The following is a 20,000-nucleotide window of genomic DNA, read 5'->3' as shown; positions in this document are numbered from 1 at the left end:
ATTTATTTCAAGCATGTTTGAAGGGGGGCTTATTTATAGTCTAGCAAAATGAATTACCGGTAGCAAAAAAGGACAGAAAAGAAAGAAAGAAACAGACTAGAGTTACAGTTCCCCACTTTGTGTTTTGGACCAGCTAGGGCAATGGCTGTCTAATTAATATGGAGATTTGAGTGATGACATACACATTGTACAAGTTGTTTGCAACATTTTTATTACTTGCAGGAATCAAATCCAAATTTCCAGAACGTGAAGAAACGATACCGGATCAGTCCACATGAATTGTCACTGTCATCATTAAATTAATACAGTCATATCTATTTTGTTACGAAGAATAAGGGGAGGGGGCTTAACAGAGGATTAACGGTGCTAGTTTTTTTGCACTGAGAAGATAAAGCTAACAGGTGGAAGGCATGCCTTCACTTGTTTTGAAGTTGTTTTTCTCACTAGTACTTGAAATCAGGATGGTACTTCCCTGTTCTTGTCAGCGTACTCTTGCTAAGCCCAAGAAAACATGCAGTGTTTTCTTCTTTGCACTAGGCCAGTAATCATGACTTAATTCAGGATGATATTGGAGCTGATATGGCCTCCATTGATTCTGGGACATTATTTATTGGGAAGAAATTCCTCCCTGGAACATTGAATTAGAAATCACAAAATTAGTGAACTCCAAAACTATCTAAACCATGTGGAAGTTGATCAGCCCAAAGAAAGGACAGACTATAGAACATTAAGTTTGGGTCAGTATTCATGTAGTTCTTTTAAATGAGCGCATAGATTTTGATTGGATGTTAACCCATTGACACCTGAACTTCCCTTGACTGCCCCCAGTTGACGAGTAAGATCGTCTGGTCTTAGACAGAGTAAAATCTATTAAGGACGGTGCCTACTGATTCAAAGGTATTTTGCGCGGTTGTATGGATATGCGGGAAAAGCAGATCTCAACAAGTGTTATTAAAATCCAAAAAGATAAATGGGGGTAACCACGCATTTTTCAAAGATAATTAATCAACAATATTAGTAAAAAGCTTTAAAATACAAAGCAATGTGTGGCATTCCTTTCCAAATTAAGGCTTAATTATCTCTGAAAAATACATGGCTACCCCCAATTTTCTTTTTGGATACCAAGGGTACTTACTAAGATCTACTTTCTCCGGATAGTTTTAAACCGTGCAAAAATATCCCTGCATTGGTAAGCACTACCGATAGGAAATCCAAGTATCTGGAGATGCGCAGAACGTAGGCGAGATAACAATAGTATGCACTATCCTTAAAGTCACACTCCTAGCAGTCAATGGGTTAACAGCTATACGTGGTTTTTAAGTACTGATAATCACATTGCATAAAGCATCTATAAAACTATTCGTCTATGCAAATTTCCACACTTATGTCCAGGTTTGACCCTAATTAGATGCACGCCAAATTTTGACATCCAACACGAAGGTAAGCGTAAAGGTTAGCGTTATTTCTAGCTTTGGGTAAATGCAGCATCATTTAGGGGACACTGTGTGACATTAATTATTGTCTGTTTTCCGAGACACGAGTGATGTTGAAGTTGGAGAGAAGAGCAAGGGGACACTTCGTGACGCTTATTGAAATACGTGCATCTAATTGGGGTCAAACCTGGACATATCTCATTTCCAGCACTTAGGACAAAACCGGATATTGCATTAAATTATTATACCTGACACCAACCTTCCAGCATTCCCTCGTTAGGGTTTATACCACCAAATCCTGGCACCATTTGGTTATATTCTGCTGACTCTGCTTCACTTCCTGTACTGGATACGGGTTGAACTGGAATTGCTGCAGGCCAGCGAGGAGTCATGCTTCCTCTTATTGTGTTTCCTGGTGATGTAAACAAGCCAACTGGTAATGATGGGCTGACAGAAGAAAGACACCCTGGAGGTAGGTTTGGATAGCTGAACACTTGCTGACTTTGGCTGCCATATGTTGATGATGCAGTGTTGGGATTGTTTGATGGAGACTAGTTCATAAGAAAATAACATTTATGCAGTGAGTTCCAGTAAAAATCTATCTGAACTCTAATTAAAGGAAATGACAATACAGGGACTGTAGTCTAGAAAGTCTCTAAACTGTAAATTTATCCACATTATGTTCTGTGACATGAAGGGGACTGTAAAAACTGATCAAGAGTCCTTTAATCAAGAGTAATTTATATAAAGTCTTTTGATATGAAAAATACAATGAGCACAATTTATCAAGGGAAGAATATCCTCTGCCCTTCAACAATCTTTGGTATTGATATAAACTCTTGGTAATAATCTTATTGCAGATTAAGCATTTTTAATTGCTTTATTGTATCAGCCAAGCTTTCATTTTCCCTCCCTCTCTAATCTGTTTTCTCAGCATATCGAAGTCTGTTCACCTGTATTATCTGAACAGTTGTATTCAGTGTTATTCCTGAGGGTGAGTTTGTTTTACTTGGGCATGTTGAAACTGGTGACTGTTGTTGTTGATGTCCTGGGGAATTACGTGGATCTGTGTTCATGCCACTTGCCCCATTTTGTGATCTTGTTAATGGCGGTGGTATCACCACGGACGTCCCAGTGGGAAAGTGCCTGCTATTTGGAGCTGAACTTGAGCGGGGTCTCTCCAGTAACTGAATGTATTCACTAGGAGAAGGTGCGGTACGGCATGGAGCTGAACCTTTCATAGCAAAGGATAAGACTGTTACAAATTAGACATCACTTAACCGATCAACACCTGAACTGCTCAGGACCTTCCCCCTTGATGAGTAAAATCGTCTGGCATTAGACAGATTATACTACTAGGAGTCCCACTCCTAGGAGTGAATGGGCTAAACTGGGCCATTGTCACCTCCAAGAGTGTTGAGAATGAATTTTCGTATGTTAAACCAACTGAAAAACATTGAAATGACCCTAAGAGTTAGGGTTGAGCAAGGATTCAGGCACTAATTGAAAATACTACACAAAAGAACTATGGCTTTGCAGAAGTTAACTTGATGTGACTTAAACAGAGAGGAAAATCAGAGCACTAAAAGAATCACTTCCCACATCTTGGATAAGAACTATCACAGTCACCTCACATGCATTGCTACAATTGTAGCTCCAGGATGTGAACCCAGGACACATATTGGAAGACGAGTGTCCCCCAAAGCTGATCCTTAAAAAAGCCTGCTTATCTTTGTGTATTAGACAACTATTGATGTAATAAATGTTATGTGCCACTAACCTACAGAGGGTATATTAGTATTTGGCATTGGGAGGCGAAATGCAAATCCTTGCTGCTGAAGATTCATGCTAAAACCACAACTTGCTGGCCCATGTCCCTTTGGATTTTGTGCTAACTGCATGATAAATGACGATTCATTCATGTTACAGTCTCTCATTGGTCTGTTATGCAAGTGTGGTGTTTGACTACTGTATGAGGTAACAGCTGGTGATGAGGGCTCATGGGTCCCGTTATGACAGGTGATAACAGAGCTGTGATTCTCCATTGGGCTGTAGCCTGAACAGTTTTGTTCCGGTTTGATTTTGGCAGGAAACGGAATCAAAGGAGAGTGAATAACACTGGACCCTGAAAAAGTATGAAGTGGAATAATTATTTTAGGGATTCTACAGCTTGTCAAGTACAATTCTCTGAGAACAAACAATTGCACAAGTGTCAGTTAAACATTTGATGTTATACAATAATAATCATGTACCTGTTCTTATTAACCAAGAGTGAGCTCCTTACAGGAAAATCTCAACTGAGGCCTTGCAGCTTATGTAAATACAGCAGCACCTCAATTAGAGGTTTTCCTGTACAGACCGAATCTTAATATGATTTTTGCTGCATGGCTTTACCACTGATTCAAGCAGAAAATTAATGATCTCTTTGCATCTGGTAATGCAAGAGCTTATCAGTTCATTTAAATTTATTTTGTTGTTTGAACCTGCACTGACTACTGTTAAAAAAAATTGAGTCTAGTGATTTTGTCAACGTTCTTAAGAATTAATAACTAAAGAAATATTAGTGAATTCAATTTGACGATGGAATTACCTTTTCTTTTGCTTTCACTTTAGAATGATTTGTTAAGGGCCTGTGGGCATTATGATAGGATAATGCCCTAGCACTTAGCCAATCAGAGGCACATACTACTTATATAGGCTACATTAGCGCTAGCCATAAATCATAACAAAATAATGACAGTAGATGAAAATCATGTTGTTCCTCCGAACAACTTGTCGACATGGAACATGTGCCTAATAGCTTCTAGTTGGCTTTTGTCTTCAAGACTCTTCAGCTTCTCTTTTCCCTGTCTTAACACATCTAATCTCATTTCCAAACTCCAGTCAAACTGTTTGCAAGACTTCTATTTATTAACTTTGCCAGTCAAGCTGACACACAGAGCGCCACAACAGCTTGCGCGAATTACTGTAGCCCTTTTTTTACCCTCCCAACTGTGATACACAACAGAAGACAGACCACAACACCAGGAACTACATGCTCTACTCTTGGGGACAAGTGTGTGGGTTCTTTTACGTCCCACAGGATTACAAACATTGCGAAGACTAGAGAGGCTAACCATTTGCAGATGTAATTACAAAGGGAGCACTTTCTCCTCAATTATTTGAACTCACGAATTCCTTCGTGACAGCCCGGTGTTCAACCAACAGAGCCACCGGTGCATGGTCTTCTATGGAAAAAAGGTTTGCATCTGTCTTCTAATGATCATATTTTTGAACAGACGTTTCGGCTAATTCTTAAGCCTTCCATATCACTGATGAAGGCTTAGCTATTCTTTTCCCTGTTTTAACATATTGAAACCATTATTGTTGGATCATGGTTTCCTTTGAAATAATGATCACAAAACACTTTTAAACCTTAAATGATTATACATGTATGTTTGGAAACCTTACCAGAGTCTACATCATTTTGCCAGTTGGACCCTTGAGATGAGAAACTAGCTGGTGATTGTACATAAATCCCTGTGCTGTCTCTGTCATCTTCATCACAATCGTCATCAACTGAGGAAACAGAGCTAATAGTTCGACTTCGTTTTCTGTATCTGAGGTCGTACGAGTCTGGCCGTGGGTGTATGCTCAGTGCATTGGGAAAACGCTGCTCAAGACCTGCATCACCATATGATGGATTCTCCAGATCAGTTAAGATCAGGCCATGTGTTGAGCTAACACATTTGATGGGTGCTAAGGAAAATATTGCAAAGTTAGAAGCAATTTTTTCTTCATTCTAGCTGGGAAAAAAACTTTTTTCTCAAAATAGCAAGCCTAATTTCTTTAATGCTTATGTCAGCCTAGCTGTTACCAAGCAATTTCCACAATGTTTATGGCTGGTCCTTTCTCATTACTAAATTTTCGGATTTCTCATGGTTAATAGAAATTAGTATAAACAGGGTTGAATGCACGCACTGGTTGGCGACTCAAACTCCGGATATCCTTTGCTATTCACCCCCGGGTAATTTGTGAAGAATTTGCTCCCGAAAATGTTGCAATCTTTGCAGGTATAAATAAATTAAAATAATATTTTTGTGCTGTATTATCTCACTGTTCACCTCAGTGTCGGTGGCTAGTGGTGGATATTTACCTCGCCGTTTGCAGCTTATATAGTAAATATCCACCACTATGGCACACCTCCACTTAGGTGAATAGTTGTTAACTAAACAACAGTTGGCTTAAAACAATTTTATTAGCTGAGAGTTACATGGAAGATGGATTTATTGATTAAGTCGAATTCTGAGGAGCTTGAAGTGTTTAAAGGTTAATGGTTGGTCAGTCAACAACCATCATTTTAGTCTGAAGTATAGGGTCTGCATGTTTTATCTTCACGTGGGAACTTATATGTAACTATATAGACTCCATGAAGTGTACACTGGGTTGCCTGTGGTACGTGTTACACAAAAACAGAAGATGCTGAATTGGGTGGTATTGGACTGCAGGGTTCCAGTTAATTTTTTCAAGTGGGAGGTCATGAAGACCATTTGAGCGGTCACCAAGATGTCGTGCCAGCAGAGGCCCTTTGGCTCACACGTTGATATGTTTAATCATTAATTTTTGTAATGTCCTAGCTGTCCAATTTTGAGGTCTTTTAGTTTTTTAAGCGTTGGTAATAAATTCCGTTTAAAGATAACAAAACACGCTCATTAAATAAATACCGGTAGTCTGCAAAAAACTAACTGCCAATTGCTCTGACAGACGTTTTCCTGCATGTCATGCATATATATCTTGCAGTTGCACTAAGCAAACGTTTATTGCACACACTAAGGAAGGACTGAAGAAGTTGTTTCTGCTTCAAAATTCCACTTCTTTTCAGTCTAACCTGATGCCAGGTCAAAACATTTTTTGGCTTTACGTTTTCACCAAAAAGTACCATAAAAAGCCGGGAGTTAACAGTAAAAGACAAGCCAAAAGACAGATGAAGAAAAAAATAACAGTTTTTATATATAATTAACTCTGAATTGAATTCTCATCGGAAGATTAATGAAAATCAATTGTAAAAACAAAAATTTCTGCAGTCTCTGACTTTTATGAATGAAGGGAAAGGTCATGATGTTCTGTCAAAAGGAAGAAACCCCTTCCTATTTTATTGCGTGTGTGAAGACAAGAAAGTCAATCGTGTCAAATTACTGTAGGCAACAAAATAAATTTCAGGATCAAGCCCTTTCCTGAACAACCTTTTCCTTGAATAATGAAGCACAAAATAGACGACAAGCTTTCTCTCAAATAATTCTTGGTTGTCACATTTCCAATTATTTCTTTACCTGAAGACTGTGCAGAGTTGAGTTCAAATAAATAGAAACAGCCAGACAACAAAGATCACAGATCCACTTAGGGTGTTCCTTCTCCGTCTTTGTTGAACCCATAAGTTACCAGATATTTTTTTATTTGGTTTCAGTGTTGTACATAACACCACACTTGGTAAAATATTAGAAATACAGCTCGCTTTGATTTTGGCTCGACGGGCGAAAGATTGTTGTCAAAGTCCCATTTCTCGTCGCTTTTAAGATTCCAGATATTTAGTTTTCATATCGCCTCTCTTGTTTATCCAATTGACATTCTATTCGTGATCTCCATAAGGATATATTTTGTTTAAACATGCACTAAACGCCATTCATGTTATAATGACTTTCAATGCCATTGCAGGTTAATTAAATGTTGTCCTGTGTCCACCAGAGAAATCTATGCATTACCCCAACCCTCTCAAACCTAACAAAATATGCACAGAAGACTTTATGCACAAATACACCACTTAGTAGAGAAGCGACAGGCAAGATTTTTACCGACACTGAAAAAAAATAATAAATAAATAAACTAAACTAAGAAATTTTACCCATTTTCCAACTGGTATTTCCATACTGGCAACCCAGTAATAATCTTTAATTTGTGGCACTTACTTTTAGAATAATTGTAGAGTTCTGTCACTGTAAACACACCAGATGAGACCAAAGTCTGCTCTGTAGCAACTGCAAAGGAGTATAGCAAAATGTTGGCAAAAGTTGATGCCAGGTCATGATACTGTGTTTATCTTTATCATTGCCTTTTTAAGGACATTAATACTGAAACAATCAATTTTGTTTCACAGTGGAAGGACTGAATAATAATAATAATAATAATAATAATAATAATAATAATAATAATAATGCTTTTGTCTGTGTACATTTTTTCCTTTTGTTTTACAGTCTAGTAGGTTTGCAAGTTAGAATTAATTAGTTCACTAAACTTCAAAGTTTTACAAAAGTTCTAAAAAGAACAGGAAGAATAAAAAGAGCACCAATTTCGAAATGAGACAACAAATATAAGTGATAGAAAGTGACGTTGCAGTGCATCTTGCGCCATTATCGAGGTTACATAATTAATGATAAAAAGGGGTTTGTGAAGAGGCTAAGTTGAAACGAATTTGCATAATAAGAGTGCCAAGCTAATTACTTGAATACTTTAGCACTAAGCAATTTCTTAGCATGCTTCAATGTCATCAAGAAATGCACAAACAAATTTGACTGCCTTGTTAATGAATGTACAGTCTGATGCTCTTCTTGCTAACTTGTGCCAAATAATAAAAATTAATGTGTTTTCTGGTAGACTTTGGCATTTCATTGCTTAATGATTGCTTATCAATAACTGAGCATATTTCTTATGCAAGGGAAGTACCAGAGGGCATTCTGTAAAACGTGCTTTCAGCTGACTGAGCAATTACCAGAAATTCAGATTATAGGCTGCAGTTGGTATATAATTAACATTATTCTACATAATGTAAAGAAAAAGGATATTTAAAACTTACATGTGGAAAATTCCACCTATAATAATTAGTTAGTCAAGAGCGTTTTTCATTGAAAATTTTTTTTCTCCTTATTCTATTTACCGTAGTCTTGGTCACCTACGAACACATGTAATTGTATTTTGCATGATTAGATTACCAAGAAATGCTCATAATAAAGGCAGTAGTGAAAGTTAGGGATTTCACATCACAGAGTCTTGAGGATGCAAAAGGTTTGTCAGTTGTAAATTCCTTAAAAATTAATGGACTATTTTAAAACAACAACTGGGTTAATTTGACATTTTGTGTCTTTAGGACTGGTGTTGGTTTCAAACTGTCAAATCTTCAAATAGACATAGGCTGATTACTATGCAATGATATTAAATTATCACTTACCAAGGTCAAGTTTAACATGGCTTAAAGAAACCCCCAATCTCCTCTTTTTAAGCCGATTTGTTCAGTTAAATTAAATTTTTACCATGTAGCACTTTCCAGCGAATTTTGTTACCACATTGCAGAGGTCTTCTGCAACATTATCTACTAAACAGTGTAAGTGGGATTTCTCCAGAATGTCTATTTAAGAGCAAGAAATTGCACATATGGTCGTTTTGATAACAGTGTAGGTTGTATCAATATTAGTGGGCAAACTGGTGTACAGGTATGCTTGGGTTCCATTAAAACTGGGACTTTCAATTTTGGTATTAACCAAATGATGTTTTTGTAACAAAATGTTTTCCGTTTAATTAAAGCTTAATGGAATTTTAATCTCATAAAAGATACATACTTTTGAGTTTACCTTTTTTTCTTTTTTTATAATCCACATTAAGTGTATTAACTTGTGCAACAAGATAGTTATTTTTTACCATACTGAGAAATATATTAATGATGTGTTGAAGGATCAAATTTGTTTGAAAGAAACCACACAAACAAACTGTCATTCAGTGCTAATTTTCACACAAGGCTATCATTTCTTTATCTCAACAAATAACATTCAAAAGTCATTTAATCACCCGGAACTCTGGACTGGATAAACGTTTTCCTATAGAATTCTTTCTGTGGAAGTTCTAAAATTGAATGAAACAGATGAGTTAATTGTCTTAATTTTTTAACAGCAAATTCTTGAGGTGGAATGCGTGTGATTTTTGGCAGTTCTTTCCAACTTTGTGGGTTCAAACATCTGTTTTCAAACAGGAGATGATAATTGCCAACACTTTTTCTTTATTCTGCATCCCCTTTGTTGGTTACTTGTTTCGTTTATTTTTGTATTAGGTGTAGCTAGCATAGAGAACATTCTGTAAGAGTACTACATATGTAATGAAGTGTTTCTTTTCTTCAAAAAAAATTGCAACTTTCAGGCAGATGTAAACATTCTGTCTGTTTTTTAAATCTTATTAATATCAAGTACTAAGCCTTGGTTTTGGTAAATAAATGACTTACACAGAAAAATCTCATTCACGTCAGAAATAGCAAAAGAGCTCTGGTTTTTTAGCTAAACCTGTTATTTTTGTGCAGTATGTCTACTAATGAAAACTTTCATAATTAATGAACTTATTATTTTCAACAATTACAAGGTAACAAACAAAATCCTAATTTTTGTTTCTAATGATTTGCAATTTGGATAATCTCGTTTTCTGGTAAAGCAATATTACATTCAAAGAAATCATTAAGAGTGTAATGTACAGGTAAAATAATGAAGAAAGTTGTGACCAATTATTATTTTTGTACCCGAATTTATCTTGTGATAACTATATCCTGTCTTTCATTTTTTTAGCACGTCTGATTGCACATAAAATAACTTTTTGGATCTATCCAACCAAAAATATCGTATAAATATTTTAACGGTATGTGATAAGCCGTCGTGAGAGTACGTCTTTGTTACACAGTGCATTTTTTAGCTGTCTTCCCTGCATGTTTCTGTACAGCCCATGTTAGAATACGTGTGACTTGATTTGCGTTAACTTAATTGTTAATTTCAGTTTACAGCGTTCCCAATTAGTGCTCCAGCGCAAGAATTCCATTTGACAAGACTGAAGAGTTCACACTCATTCAGCTTACTTTTTCAGCTCAAATGGTCTCAAAGTGTTGTTTGTTTCTCAGTACTTTACTGATGGTCTTTGAAATATGGAGATTACAATGGAATTCACATCACAAATGTCTTGTCTTCAGCACAAAGCATATAACAGTGGCCTTTGTTTGGCCCAAACAATAGAGACAATGTGATATGGTATTCCTTTAACAGCTAGTCATGTTTAAGGCAATAAATTACTCTAAAAAACTTAATGTTTTAAGCCATTATTCTTTGAAAGAATTTGCTGAGGTTGAGCAAAAACCAAACTCTGTCACCCTTTTTATTACTTTTGTCGCTAGAACTGTTTTGTTGTGAATGAGTCTGAGGAAGAGCTGTTAAGACACTTTTTAGTGGTACAGTTTATTTTACTATCCCAGGTTGTTCAGACAGAATAATTAGTCTTAATACTAGTAATAGCTATCGCCAAGTGCCAACGAAACAGTCAACATACTATTCGAAAGTACTGAAACTCAACTTATCTAGTTAACAATGATACAATAATAGAAATTGCACACTTTGTATCTCCAACAACAATGTAGATGACAACGTGTTTTGCCAAAAACAGAAAGTACTGCTGTAACTTTGGAACGGCCGTAATTTTAACAGGAATATACAATAATTAAGATACAGCCATGATACCCCAGTCAAATTGATCGTTTAATTGTGTACTTTGCAGACAACATATTTTCTTTGAAAATTAAATTAAATTGTTCACGACTCAATGGTTCCAAAACGAAAAACAAACTGCTCTACTCGCGGGCGGAAATCCGAAATTGACAACATCGGCCGATAAGAACAGTCGTACACCGGTTAAACGTATTTTAGCATTTAAACGGTAGATATAGGCATATTTTATCCCCTAGAAATTTTTCATCTGTTCGTATTTCCTAGCTGAAAGTCTAGAGATCCGAAAATTATAGAGATCAAAACTAACCTTTTCGAAAATTTCAGCCAAGAAAAAGGCTCCCAAAAATTCTAGGTGACTGTAATCTGTTAAAAATGGCAATTATATCATTTTCTGATGTTCTAAAAATTCTAGATCTCAAATCGTCTTCCGAACAGATATTTTCCGAAAATTGACGTTGGGTTTTCAACTCGTTCACTCAATATAGAACACGACGGTTCGAAAATAAATAATAAAGAACACTCAAAAAGCAAGTGTACACAACACAATGGTAAGGGAAATGGAAAAAAATGTGTTTTCACTCACCTCCGAACACAAGATCATCAATAGTAGTGCGCGTCATTACACGACGTAGCCTTATATTACACTTTTCACAGCACGATCGAGAATTTGTCTGCCTGCTGCAATACTTCGTGCGGCATTAAGCTGGCTGCCTCGCAAGCCTCGCGTCTTCGCTCGGCTTGCTCGTTGGCAATAAAAGTGACAATAACACCAATAACATTGCTACTTTTGTAGTTTCCTGTGGTGCTGTTTAATTTACTATTCCAGTTTGTTCAAACTTTTAAACCTAAATAACGTAAGATTTTGATGCGTGACTATTCAAATGAAGAACTCAGAGTACTTAATTCCCTTTTGTGCTGTTTTTCTTTCAACAAGACTAAAAGTGAAGAGACAGTAAGTAGGTCACTTTGCCTGTGTCATTCAATATTCTTCTGCAAGTTTAAATGTCTGTACGTTTGAATTTGGGATCAGTCTGAAACTCGTTACTTTGACCTTTACTATGGAAGAAAAAAGCGCCGAGAAGTACACATTTTTCTGTATACATAGGTTTTGAAAAAGTATAGGTGTACAATACCAAGCTGTAAACACCTCTTTCACAACCACAGAAAGAGTTAAAGTTATTTGCCATCTATTGTCCTGTGTGGATGAAAAATTCTCTTGTTGTGTGGACGTTACACATTGTTTTTGTCAATGTTATTGATCATCTTAGAAAGAAGCAAACTCTTTTGCACGATTTCCAAATAGAGACAAGTACATAGCGTCTTCGCCTAAAGTAGTTACATGGGCCCATCATTTCTTAAGAAAACATTTCAATGTGATTTTGCATTTAATAGATGTGGACCCGCTTTGTTCTCTGAGATAAGTAAGCCTCAATGAGTAGTTTATATAAACACTGCAGAAGAGATAACAATAGAATCTGATCAAACTTGTGGAAGGGGACATTTTTTAGTTATCAGGACTGTTTTGGCCTCAACGTGCTCAAGCACTAAGGCAACGCCAAGCTAAGTGTCGCCATCCTTGCATCAACATACTTGGAGGGGTCAGATTAACTCTTTAATCTTTTAAAACCTCCTAAAGCGTTACTTATTTTCTGCCTTGTTTGGAGCGAAACTAGGGGATCAGTCAGGCTTGTGTTTAGTTGAAAATACAAACTATCTCAAAATGGTGATAAGGGTAGGTTGAACTTGCATTCGATGACCCAACGTTATCTCAAAGTTTAAAAAAAAAAATGTCCATAACTTGAGCAGCATGACCTTGGCGGTGTCATCTATTGTTTCACAGAGTCCTCCATTGTAAGCCGCAAACTGATGACATTTTACAAGACAATAACTTGTCAACTGGTCCACAGAACAATAGTTGTCAACAATTACATGCATGATTATTGCGTCTTCCATCAATCATACCTGATTTTAGAGCAAATGTTGTGCCTGGTCTAATCTCTTAAATTTTGCAACAATGCAAAAATGGCTTTTTGAAAAAAAACTAAAAAACATCCAGAACCATACAGAAAGGTGCTGCACTCCCACGTTAAGAAATGTCACGACCTAACGAGTTGAATTTCATTAAAATGAGCTTACACTGGGATGGATCAGGTAGCTCGGTCACGTTAAACGAATTTACAAAGCAAGAATCCGACATTGGAGCAATTTCATATCCATATACATGTGTGGATTCTAAGAAGAAAATACCCTTATGTCACACGCCCATAAATAGATTACCAAACGTTTAGCGTTACTAATTTCAAAAGTCTGATGATTGTACACAACTTTGTATATTGTTCATTTGTGTGTTTTTACGTAATTATCGGTACGCGCAACAATGAAGGACCTCATTTCCTTTTACACCCATATTAGAACAGCCAATGTCATGAACCCTTGAAAGCGAAAAACATAACGTGATTTCACTTCTCGATGGACCGATTAACACCAGCTGATATACCGCGTAAGCTTAGTGCACCATTTCAATTAGCAAAAACAATGCTAACGAATGATGTAGATTTTACCTTCTCAAGGACCAAAAAAAATCGATTAGCTATTAAAGTTATGTACCAGAGTTTTTCCAAGACAAAATTATAAATATTAAAGAATTAGAGTTTTCAGTGAAATGCGGAATACTAACAACGACTTCAAATGACATTAGCCGCTTGAAATGGTAACTGCATGTAGTCAGTTATTCGACCTAAAGGGAAGTAACATTAATATGTATAAACAGGTTAGAGCTGTCAAGTGGACCGTCCCAAATACCCAAAAGACGCAGCTCCCGCAGTTTTATTCGTCATGACAATACACAAAAGGGGTGACTTGCAAAGATTCCAGCCGGGAAACAACAGTAAGCGCACGAAAGGCAATTGTCTGCGGACCACGTTACTGCACAAACAAACCGTGTAATACACAAATGACATGGCACGCACTGCAACTCGAGTTCCAGATGAACTGTATCGTCCCGCGAAAAACTCAAGGGGAAATATGAAACTGATCTGTTTTCTAAGATACACACGTTCGCTGTTAACCAAAGAACAAAGTCTAAAGTTGTACAAAACGGCAAAATTGCTCAAGGTAACATGCCAATACTTTTTCAAAATACCCACTGGGGTAAATCCCTTTGCAGAAAGGAAGTCTTTTTCGAGTTAACAAAGCTTTAAAGATAGTGCGTGCAATGTAGCATCGACTTCACAAGTTTGCACGTGGCGCCCGCAGGGGCTAATTTTATTCTACGATTAACTGAGCAAACGCAAATACGGTCCTCAGCTTTCATTTCAAAAACAATGAAACGTGGTTATACTAGCGGAGAGTGCAATGAGATTGAAAACAAAAGCCTTATGAACGAATTAATTTGGATGGTTAAAATGCGCGCACGTGTCATAACAAAACAACAACATTTGCGCTTCAAAATAGTTCGCTTGCTCGCACTAATCGACGTAAACTAACATCGTACATGCAATATCTGTATTTTAGGTCGTGAATACATTTACGAACAGGTTCCACAAAGAAGATATTAAAAATTTATGCTCACTTGGATGAGAATCTGGATCGTTTGTACTTCTCACCGGACTGCTGGAATCCTGCTTGTGCTCTGAATAAAATGGCAAAAAAATGTCTTCCTTTTACGCTCAATTACAAGAAAATCGGCAGCTACTTTGCAAAGTTGATTTCAGTTGAGCAATAAAATGATTAAATTACACACCCAGGGAACTTAAACACTTTGTTGTTTTAATTATTAAAGAGAGACATAGCACCTCCAACTTGTTGATAGTAAATTGTTGCCGGGTATTCTGAACGAAATTGAGCTCCGTTGTTCGTGTGTGTTGGAATCTGAGCTCCTGGTCTAAGGTACTCTGCACGTTTAAGTACTAAACCTTAGCTGTTATATACGTACCCCTGTTACACATGAAGTTGGCTAGGAATAGATCCAGCTCCCTTACTGTCACCGTGATATGGTTGGGCAGAACGCAAAGAGACTGACTCTGGCAGTGAGGAGACTTGCCCAAACGTTCACCATCCGTGCTTTCCAGAGGAATACCTCTGAATAGGATCACCATCACCAAGTCTAATCTCCATACTTTATCTGCTTGTCGCAGACAGTCTATGCGCCTCATTTTCCCCTTCTGATCGGGGTTGGAAATGACGCAACGGCAAGACGACCCGAGTTTGTTTCCAACGACCGACATGACGAAGTCCTCCCTGCATTCTTGGCGAATGTCCTTTCGCAGCTTGGCTAGCAGCCGTGATGCCCACTTCTGCTTCACCTCAGGAGCTTCAGCATCAAGTTCTTCTTTGCATCTTCGCTCTTCATCTGGAGTCATTCGCACTTCATGCTTCTTGTAATGCTTTCGCTTTCGGGCTTGCAAATTAAACCACGTATAAGCAAAGGCCTTTACGTGAGGTAGCAAAGCTTCGATAAACGAGTGTATTTCGTCCTGGAAATCAAACAATCCGGGGTTAGTCATTTTTACGAAGTCCACAAGAGATGTAGTCTCGCCGCTAACCATTGTGCCCACTGATTTCCCCCGCTCACTGAACCCCATCTGAAGACATGATAGAGTTTTTTTCTCCAATCTACGCACACTGTTTACTTCGTGTCATGCGTGTCAAAAACACAAACCCTTTGTCTATCACAAAGCGCTTAGCCAATCAGCGAACAGAACAATGACAAAAGACAACGAAAGCTGTCAAGTGTTGACCATTGAAGAACTGAGGTTTAACGGGCTGTTTTGCGGAGAATTCATACATCAATCGGTTTAACTGTAAAGGTAAAGGATTTGTAAGTAAAACCCAAATGTCAAACTGAGCAAAGCTTTTCCCGAAGGTCGTAGCATTCTAATGTCAACTTCCGCACAGTATTACGATAGCACAACACACTTAATTACGATGTAATTAGGATTGATCGAAACTTGTTTTGAGCTTTACTGCTCGAAACTGAAAACATGCTCCGTGTTGTGATGCTTCAGCCGATTAATTAAGCATCCTGTCAGTGAATCAGCTTTGTTAACATGAGGCACAAGATTATCTTGAACGTGAGGAGATTTCTGTGAAACACAAAACAAGATAGGGATCGAAGTTGCGTTGTTAAACAATTTCACGCAAAAACCGTGTGGAATTTTTCCGGCCACAGTTTTGCAAACCAGAAGTGGTTTATACGTTCTGCACGGCGTTTGATGGACAGTTGTGCGTATAAGGCGCCGTGCGGTCGTTGGAAGACGTATTGCGGTTACATTTTGAACGTATAAATTCCGCTTCACTTATCAGAGTGATCCCTGGGTTAAAACTTTAATATCTCTACAGCTTCCCTTTGCGTCCAAGTGTCGTTCGTCACGACCGCCTTTAATCAGTGGGCCGATAGAAACCCCGAGCGATATGTCCGTTGTTGCCACACACAATTAAAACAAAAACTCGCTTTAACAAGCATCGAGAAAGTTACAAATAATAACTATTTCCTAAAAGAAAAACTGTTTTGGGATAAATAGGAAATGACGCAACAATAGCTTTCGTTTACAAGTGGTAGGATCGTTCTGGAGGACACTTTTTTTCACCCAGCCGCGTTTTGTAAACACTTACATAAACATAATTCTAATTTTAAGAAGTCAATAGGAATCAACCTGCTTGTCAAGAATCACAGTCTTTGGCAATTAATCGCAATGAGATTCGAATCCTTTCATCCTACTGCAGTTTCTTTAACGACATTAACACTGATTTTTTGGTGGGCATAACTCATATCAATCAATATTTAGTTAACGTAATTAACTTTCTGAATTTCAGTAGCTCCTCAAAGGGGAATCGAACGCATGACGTCTTATTGTTTGGCCACCAGAAAAAACAAAGGGATGACGATCTTAATTCTCCCGATCCCGCAAAATCTAGTCCACTTCATCGGCAATCGATTTGTACTCTCATATTTGTTCAATTCCGACCCGCAAAACAATAAATAACCTTTGAAATGAACGCGGCTTAGCGATAATTGCTTTAAGAACCTTGTGCTGCCTCGCTTGAATCACTTGTCACGTACCGTGGTATCTAGATTTAAGCACGGGAAGTTACTAGCTTAAAAATCTCTTGATGTTGTGGGTGGGGACATGCATGACCCTTACACTCCTCAAACAACCCAAAATGAACAACAAAATCTCGTATTTCCGTCTTCGCGAAAAGCGAAAAAAATAAGATTCATTTGTAGGTTAAACTTTGAGATTTTTCAACCCATTCTTAAATGAGCTCCATAGCTTATACCACCGATAATTACTATCATTTAGTGCACAGTCAAGCGTATAGCCCTTATAAGGCGAAGTAAACATGTGCTTAATAAGGTGAATTACATAAGTGCTGAGAGGTGTGAGTTTGAACAACAGGAAGTGGTATTTTAGCGAATGATGACATGATTTTTAAAGACCACGATCAATCTCAGACTTGACCAAATAAGGAGCAACTCAGCCGTGAAAGACGTAAGAGCAAAGAACTATCTCAGGTTTTTTTTCCCTAACGCTGACCACAAATCTTGAGTCCCTTCTTGGAGAGCGGTTACCGTAAACCTCCCAAAATGATGCGCTCGTCCAATGCGTGTTCAGCCTAACTGATTCTTAATATGCGAACTTGATTGTCCATCATGAATGATCTGGTATTAGTTCCTGTTACTACAAACGTTTCCTCCAAAAAGAGCCCACTTTTGAAGATGACCACAAAACAATACCTTATCTCAGCAGGATGTGGGTGTGTGCTGATAGAAATAGATGTAAAAAAACAAAAACAACAAAAACAAAAGAGAAACCATTATTGTTGTAATTTCCGTTGTGTGCAAAAGATGGACACTTCCGAGGCTTACAACAAAGTGATTGAGAAAGCAATGAAAATAATTACACAGAAAAAAAAATTCCTCTGAAAGAGACTTTTATATTTCTTATTAAGTTTGAGAAAAAAATTCTGTGTAAAAAAATGGTAAGAAACACTTTTCAAACAAATTAACTTTTCATTTCAAAGATAAGTTAACTGTTGATATCTGGAGGGTAAGAAGAACGGCCTCTTGCCATTTGTTTTCAGTTGCCACATTCGTATTTCCACTATAGACTGAATCCCAAGCCCAAACGGCCTTCTCTGTGCTTTGTTTACCACTGGTTGTCAAGTAAATTAGCATCTTAAGAACTTACTGAGACTAACCTCTAACCTACTCCTTTTTTAAAATAAATAATCCGTTGTTAATCTTCACATTGCAACAATGAGAAAAGTATGCTATTCGTGGACATCAGGTGGATTTCATTGAGAAGTTCACATTTGATTTAACAAAAAAAAAAAGTATGAGGTGTTTCAGATGATGCATAAAGAAATAGGAAGAAGCTTTTTAAGTTGGAGCAAGTGCTATATTATGACATGAGGTCAAGGTTCTTAACAAATGATCCTCTTAAAATGCAGTTTTGTAATTACTACAATGGAAATAGATTCGTTTGGTATCCCTTTTTAGCACTTGCCGTTCACGCCCAGCTTAAGAGGTATTCAAATTTAGTGTTCTTAAACAATACCCAAAGCAATATCACTTAAATCCTCTGTCAGTATGTTCGTGCATTTCGTGCTTAGCTGCACAATTCATGAACTCCATTGACACAAGACATAAAGTGTTGCAACTGAGGGATTTTTCAGTTCCCTGACATAAAAACAATAACTTTTTCGAGTGACATAAGTAAAAGATATCATACTTCCATCAACTTTCTATCTCATTCATCAAAGTCCTCTTTGACTTGTTTTGTTTTGTTTTTTTGTTTTTTTTTTTTTTTGCTTCTTGAGGTATCAATCTAAAACACAGAGAAGAGGACAGACCACAATACCAGGAACTCCATGCTGTAATTAATGTTCTTAAAATATAGTGTGGGTTTCTTAATGTCCTACAGAATTATATGGACAAGGGTTGTGCAAGACAGTGTCCAGGTTGTACACTCTATAGCTTATCCACGAAGACGTTGAGGTATAACCATTTGCAAATGTTGATTTTCACAACTCACAACTTCTAGAAGTTGCTCGAAAATTCTCCCAGAACATTGAATTGGGGGAGGGGGGGGGGGGGGGGGGGGGGGGGGAGATGGGATAAGCTGCGACCTTTTAACACAGTGATTCTAGACCATTCGTTTAGTGTTCCAACTGATGTGTCTGGTATTGTAGGTTAAATGACTAATGCTTACAGCTGTGTAATGCAAGATTGAAAAACCTACAACATAGGGCCTTTAAACAGTTAGTATTCCTAAGGGTCATAATTTAGTTTACCATATTACATCATGGTTGACAGACCTTCCTTCCCTCCTAAAACTTTGTGAAAATGATTAGGACTATTTCATAAAGCTCACTAGTGACCCTTATGTAAAGATCACTAGTGACCTTATATAAAGATTGTTTCATTTGAGAATAAGTGTCAATTGCATTGTTTACACGCATTCAGCCCTGCACTCCCCTGAGACTGAAATTAAAACCGCCACCAGGCTTTTCAGAATGATCACAGGTTACCAGGTATAAAGGTTCACATCCATGACGTTCAATGTTTTGATAGGCTGTTAAGTTCATGAATTATTAATGCTTTTTAATTGTTTAGTTTTAAAAGAAACTGTGGTGCTGCATCGGTGGGTAAGGAAAACACACAAATGGGTTTCTGATCAACTGAGTTGATACACATTTCAAGCATTAGCCCTTCAGTGGGGGTCTTAATTACACTCAAAATGAAGGGCTAACGCTTGAAACATCAGCTTTCAAATTTCTCTATGGTGCTCATTTTACCATGATATCAACTCAGTTGATAAACCCATTTTCATATTCACTACTCGCACAATTCCATATACACCTCTTTTACATAATCATTGTTTGCAATTTAGAGAAATCAAACCACAAGGCCCATGCAAATTTCTTGGGGTAAAAGAGGTATATCATGGGATTTGTGCAAGTAGTGAATTCTAGTTTTCTACTGTTTTAAACAAAAATTCTCTTTTTTTTTATTGTCCCCTCAACCTTTGTAAAAAAAATTGGCGTTCGCTTCTCTTTTATTTGGAAC

General features: G+C 37.4%; 1 protein-coding gene across 5 annotated transcripts in view; it reads right to left on the bottom strand.

The window, feature by feature from the left end:
• LOC137974295 (nuclear factor 1 B-type-like) overlaps positions 1 to 20,000 on the bottom strand; it is a 31,663-nt gene that overhangs the window by 3,568 nt on the left and 8,095 nt on the right. For 2 of the 5 annotated variants that reach the window (XM_068821181.1, XM_068821180.1), the window contains 8 exons: positions 14,865 to 15,405; positions 14,502 to 14,561; positions 7,376 to 7,444; positions 4,884 to 5,171; positions 3,214 to 3,558; positions 2,387 to 2,667; positions 1,693 to 1,984; positions 1 to 628 (listed from right to left, as the gene is read on the bottom strand). The exon at positions 1 to 628 is cut by the window's left edge and continues 3,568 nt beyond it. In XM_068821181.1, coding sequence (XP_068677282.1) covers positions 558 to 628; positions 1,693 to 1,984; positions 2,387 to 2,667; positions 3,214 to 3,558; positions 4,884 to 5,171; positions 7,376 to 7,444; positions 14,502 to 14,561; positions 14,865 to 15,291 — 1,833 coding nt within the window. In that variant the 5' untranslated portion in view covers positions 15,292 to 15,405 and the 3' untranslated portion in view covers positions 1 to 557. Of the gene's footprint in view, positions 629 to 1,681; positions 1,985 to 2,386; positions 2,668 to 3,213; positions 3,559 to 4,883; positions 5,172 to 7,375; positions 7,445 to 14,501; positions 14,562 to 14,864; positions 16,005 to 20,000 lie in introns of those variants that run through there. The other 3 variants (XM_068821179.1, XM_068821178.1, XM_068821177.1) reach the window with 3 other exon arrangements.

The sequence above is a fragment of the Montipora foliosa genome, chromosome 10 (assembly GCF_036669935.1).
Source record: "Montipora foliosa isolate CH-2021 chromosome 10, ASM3666993v2, whole genome shotgun sequence".
Taxonomy (NCBI): domain Eukaryota; kingdom Metazoa; phylum Cnidaria; class Anthozoa; order Scleractinia; family Acroporidae; genus Montipora; species Montipora foliosa.
The sequence above is the reverse complement of the archived record's forward strand: the minus strand, read 5'-3'. Positions and strand labels throughout refer to the sequence as shown.